At 32.9% G+C, this 5974-nt stretch overlaps 1 protein-coding gene across 1 annotated transcript; it reads left to right on the forward strand.

Annotated features, from left to right (window-relative positions):
* The first annotated feature begins 973 nt into the window (after nt 1–973).
* Nucleotides 974–1441, forward strand: LOC127809238 (E3 ubiquitin-protein ligase EL5-like). The gene has a single exon (XM_052348022.1). It carries the CDS (start codon nt 974–976, stop codon nt 1439–1441), a length of 468 nt encoding a protein of 155 aa, XP_052203982.1.
* Nucleotides 1442–5974: the final 4533 nt, after the last annotated feature.

Raw genomic sequence — 5974 nt, forward strand, 5'->3', positions numbered from 1 at the left:
GACCCAACCATCAGAATTTTGAATAATTATAATAGTACCTCATAAATTTTTATAATCATTAACGAAGTTCATTTCTTACGATTTTTCTAAAAACAAATTACAAATGTTTCATATATTTTTGGTAACACTCTATCTCAAAAATCATTTTCTCCTAGACCTTTAATAAAATTACACTAATACTCATTCTCTCCTCCTCTCTATGCCAAAAACATCTCGATTTATTGTAGATGAATCCTATAAATATATGAAACCCTTTCTCGAGCTCTCTCAAATTCAATGCGGTGATAATTTTTATAATTAAGATAAATTTTAAAAATAATTATTATAATTTATTCTTTATTTTAACATAGTTGAAATGGGTGTATTTTTTGTGGGTATGAATTTTTAGTAATTCTTTTATACCCATAATGCAGTAATGCACCGAAGATTGTGATATTCACAAAAAAATGGCTTCATATTAACCCTAATTGATTCCAGAAGAGAAAATTGGCATCCCTATGCGAATATTTTGACTTTAGGGTATCTTAGTCAACGCGAACGATGACCAAACGCGGTCTTGTCTTTCATATGTTACCTTTGACCCCGCCATCAGTTTTCAGACGCCAACGTGTTTCATGTTATGACAAAATATGTGTAAATTATATATTAGAAAAATCTCATTAAAATAATTTTAAGAGATTTTTTAATTATTAATTTAACTTCCGCGAATGTTTTATAAGGGAACAAAACTATTAATAATGAATTCATTAATTAAAGCAATTAAATGTAAGTATTAAAGTTATTGTTTTTTCATATTTAGGATTATATATATACATTATTATAACGATATTTGTTTCCCTCCAAGGCAGTCTCTGGCCACCGCCATACGGCCTCCCGCGCCCGCCGCATGTCTATATATATATATATATATATATGTATGCGCGTTGCAAAGTATCAAAGTTAATCGTTGAGTTTATCGCTGGAGATCGACCCGATGGATGAGTTTCAGATAGCCAAATCAATGGCCGAGATACTGGACAGACTGAAAAGCGGCGGAGGCGGCGATCAGGGAAGAAGAGGCTCGGCGGAGCTGGGCCGCGAGGAGCGGGAGCTGGCGAGGCTGGAAGGGATGACGGCGGAGCTGGCTCTTCGGCAGGCGAGGGCCACCAACGGGGACTTCAAGACGGCGATGGTGGAGGCGTCGCTTGGGGTGTCGAAGGAGCTGGCGACGATTATGGCCGCGACGGTGGATCCGGTGGTGGCAGGGTTGAGGAAGGCGTCGGTAGAGGAGGGAGGAGGGGAGGTGTGCGGGGTGTGCCAGGAGGAGATGGAGGTGGGGGATGAGGATGTCAAAGCCATGGCCAATTGCATGCACAAGTTTCATGGCTACTGCATCTTCAAGTGGCTTAAGCAAAAGGGCGTTTGCCCTCTGTGTAGGGCTCTGCATGTAGTCAATTGTTGAAATTTTTTCGATAAGTTAAAGAGATCATAATTTTTGATTATGTGATAATTATTTCAAGTTATAATGGTTATAAGATCGATCATGCATGATTACAGACAATTGGAGAATTTTAATTAGAATTAAGAAACAAAATTATAATCAAACTAATTATTAGAAACTAGGGTGGAATTGTATTATATAAATGTTAGCAGTGGGGCAATCTCCTTGGAGGTGTATTGGTTAATTTGTGCTTTGAGAGGTTGGTTTTATAGCAGTAGCTTTGGTTAGGTCATCATGGCAGTTCAGATTTCTATTGAACTTTTGGGTTGTCACTTTCGGGGTATTTTTTGGCCCCAATTTTATTTTTTCAGTAATATTAATCTTCTTATATCTCACAAAATATGGGCAAGCCTGGCTACATATATTCGGCCACATATATAATCAGTATTCACTTAGATAGGAATAATCGACCAGACTAGGCATTTATTGTGACATTTGCAAGAAACTCTAGTAAAAGTTGGTGTCAAGAATGGTTCTTCAGATTTATAAACATTGGGAAAAAATTTCAACATTTTTTTAGGCTAAAATTACTTGAAAAAAGCCTTTTTTTTTCTTCTAGTGAAAGTATTTTGAAATTGTAATTTAAAGATGATGTGTAACATTTAAAGTTGTTGAAGTACCTTCATCTCATACTTGCATACAAGACATTTTGTAAAATGTATATAGTCCTTCTCAAATGTATTTATTTATTTATTTTTTTGTTGCTGAGCACAAACATCATCCATATAAATAAGTGTATTTTATGTTATGAAATATATATATGTCGATATAGCTGGTTCATTGAAAAGGGAGAGCTTGAGGAGTAGTAGAATATATAATATGGTTAAAAATGGGAATCTTTAATAATTTTGGTTTAATTGCATTTTGGTTACGTGTATTCTAATGATATATCATTTGGTAAACAACATATATCTTGGTTTTAGACAAGAAATTATATATGTGAGTAGCAATTTATATTGTGATTAGGTTCAATATAATATTACTCTTAATTTTTACGAGAGATAAAACATATTAATAAAATCAAAGGTAAAATCCCTTGGGGGTTAATTAAAGACAAGTTTAGCCAAGTCATCTTATGGACAATCTCTAGTTAGGTATATAGGTAAAAATATTCATAAATAAAATAAAAGAAGAAATGGAATTTAAATTTAAAGTATGAAAAGGAAAATGTTAACTTCAAGGGAACAATCACCAATTTTTACAAAGAGGCTTGATTGGTCAACTAATGTCGTCTAGAATTGATTCTGAAAGGCCGGATTGGTCGACCAAATTCTGTCAAAAATAAATTTTTAAGTTTAGAAATTGTATTATTTGCTATTCTCATATCTCATATCTCATTCTAAACATCTATAAACTATTTTTACATGATTTTTTCTTTATGATTTCCTCCTTTGACCTAAAAGACAAACTTGTGAGGTGTTACTAAGGCAATTAGGCCTTTCACCAAAGTAGCCACAAATAGTTTAAAACATTATTATGACCTCATATGTTCTTTTTCTTTTCATTTCTGCAAGTCATAACCTACTCTATAGTTGTACCCTTTCCATGTACTTATGAAAGTAGTTAATATGGCTTCAACCTTATTTATATTTTTCGCATATCAAATGTTTAAATTCATTTCTATTTTGTGGCGAAGTCCTAGCAGACCACCAAACTGTTCTTTCTCCTTTTTTGCATGTCATTAAACATGGATGGTCAGTTATTAATTATTTGATTTCATTCTGTATGAAGTTAAGACTATATGATCTTTATCTTCCCCTACAAAGTTGTTTTTGTATAGGGATTTAGAATGTTTCAAATTCAACAAAAGTTATCTGTTTTACCTCCAACAGTTAGAACCAAAGCTGCAAAAGCAGCTCATCTACCAATCATTTGGACTAACTTATTCAGCTCTTTGTGCATTCAAAACCAAGGTGTTCAAGGCTTCTTAAAACATTAAAGTGTGAAGCACTGCCGTTGCAAATCCTTCTTTGTTTTGATGTAAAAGGGTTGTAAATCTGTTTGTATTAATTCACTTGCATGTGAGGTGGTCTCGCTTTGTTAGGGTTCTTATTTGCTCCTGTATAAAAACTAAGATTATTCTCATTCTTTTTATTAGAATCTTAAATTTTAATCTCTATAAAATCTTTTGTGTTTGTATTTAATTGTTTCATTGCTTGCTATTATCTATCCATCAACAAATCACATATTAAACTCAACTTTGAAAGAAAATTTTTAAATCTTATAAAACTCAATTCGTCTCCCTTGGGTTATTTTTTTGGGCAACAGAAAAACCTTAGAATAATTAATTAAGTAGATTAAAAATAGAGTATGTTGAGTGTAAATTTAGTAAAAATACAAGCATGGAGCAATGGAGTGCATCTAACATTTTAAGGGATCTTAAATATCCTTTAAAGTTAAACGGGTAATTTATTTGATTATAAAAATTCTTTTATAGTTATGAGGGTAGTTTATTTGATGACTATAAGACCACCTTTATGCTTTCTGTTTCTAAACCCATAAATAAAATAGTTAAAACATGTTTGATAAGTGTGTTTCCACAAACACAACATTATGAAGATATGTATATATATTTATATACTATAACATAATAAGATTTTGTGAAGCCAAAACAATTTGCATAACCAGTTTCTATAGCAAGCCTTTATGTCTAGGATGATGGTACCTTTCAAAAGATTTCTGAATGTAAGAATGGTCTTGTTGCCACTGCCAGTACCATTATGATATTATTCAATACTGTTTTGTGGACCAACATCTTAATCAGAATGGAACAAAGACGATTTTGTGCAAGCTTTTTTTTGGGGGACAATCAACATGTGCAGAACCATATTGATAACAATAACATGAAGATATATTTTTACTTGCTCATAATGGAAGAATGAGATAATTTACAGTATTATATCAATGCATTCACTTAGTGTGTCTATTGCTAAAAATAGGGGAAAAACTTGAAGATAAAAAGAATATACATTGCTCCTGTTGGCATCTTTAGATGATATAATAATAATTTTATACAAGAATGAAAGAATGATGAGATATATCCAAGTGTACCTCCAAGGGAGGAGTTAAGATATGAGGAGAAGTCATAATTCAAATTTGATAGAAGACTTGGAGAGGTTAAAACAACTACAACAAAGAATGAAGGATGAAGATTGATTATGATTTCCCAGCAAATTTGACTAGCTTAGTTGATGATGGAGACGTTTAGCAAATTGAACAAATATTGGGATATGTGATTTAATTTGTTGAAAATATCCGGGTGACAAATTCAGTTGCATTCATGCATATTTATAAAGATAAGTTATATTTGATACTTTACAAACTGATCGGGGGATTAATATGGCTACATTAATTTGGGAAAAACTAAAGCTAAACATTGAAGGCGTTAGAGATGCCCCCTTAAAGCTGCATAGTGAAGCTTTCAAAAAACGTTTCTAGTGTGAGATATGTTGATGATACTTGAGAATGAATCGGCTCATGGGTCAAGCCCTACTGAGACTTGCCCCATAGAACAAGCCTTGATCGGCCTTTGTACTCTACAAAGGATCTTTCACAACTTGAATAAAGAAATTTTTGAATACTTGTGAGTAAAATCTAGTGATTAGTTCAAATCTTTATAAACTCAGGATAGACGTGTTCTCCTAAATCTTAGAAAGATATTCTGTAAGGAAAATATTAATTCTCATAATTTGTTTGGGATTACGATTCCTAGATTTTAACGAACAAAGAGACTCAATTCTAACCTAAGGATGATCTACATAACTATAAAATAGTTATAAAAAAAAAAAAGAGAATCTCCTCTCTAGGGCAAGCATTCAACTCATTCTCAACCTTAAACTATTTCTAGACACCTAGTCCCTCTTCTCACTACTCGTTTAGCTTAGGTATTGGAGTGTCTTTCTCAATCAACTTCACGGCAATCTCATAGCTTCTTTTTTGTAGCTTACCAACATCTTTGCAATCTGATTGGAATTTTTGTCATTTGGTATGATCCCTTTCTTATTAAATATATTGGTGGTCAGTTTTCAACATCATCAAATTAATGTGTTTGTAATTCAAGAACCTGAAGCAAAAGCGAATCTTCTTGCTTAACAACCCCAAACGATTACGAACATTAGAGGAGGGCTACTAGAGTCCCCTTTGACATCCACATCTCAAGTTCTAAAACATTTAGTGGTGGTTGGCCTCAAATAGCTAGTTAGAGAGAATATGCATTTCTGAGTGTCTCATATGCCATGCATCAGCATGTATTTATATGAAAGAGTTCACCCTTTAATCATAGTCCTACTTTGATTAGGAAACAAATATTTATAAATCATGATAAATACATGACTTCTAATCTAATTACAATTAGGTCAAGATTCTAGACTACTCACACTCCAAAATACTCATCTTGTTCCATGTGGACGTAATTTGGTAAATGTTATCGCTTTCGATGCCAGCATTATTTCGCTAAGGGAGCTAGGCTCTCATTAATACAAATATATTGGTATT

This window comes from Diospyros lotus, chromosome 1 (assembly GCF_014633365.1).
Source record: "Diospyros lotus cultivar Yz01 chromosome 1, ASM1463336v1, whole genome shotgun sequence".
NCBI classification, from domain to species: domain Eukaryota; kingdom Viridiplantae; phylum Streptophyta; class Magnoliopsida; order Ericales; family Ebenaceae; genus Diospyros; species Diospyros lotus.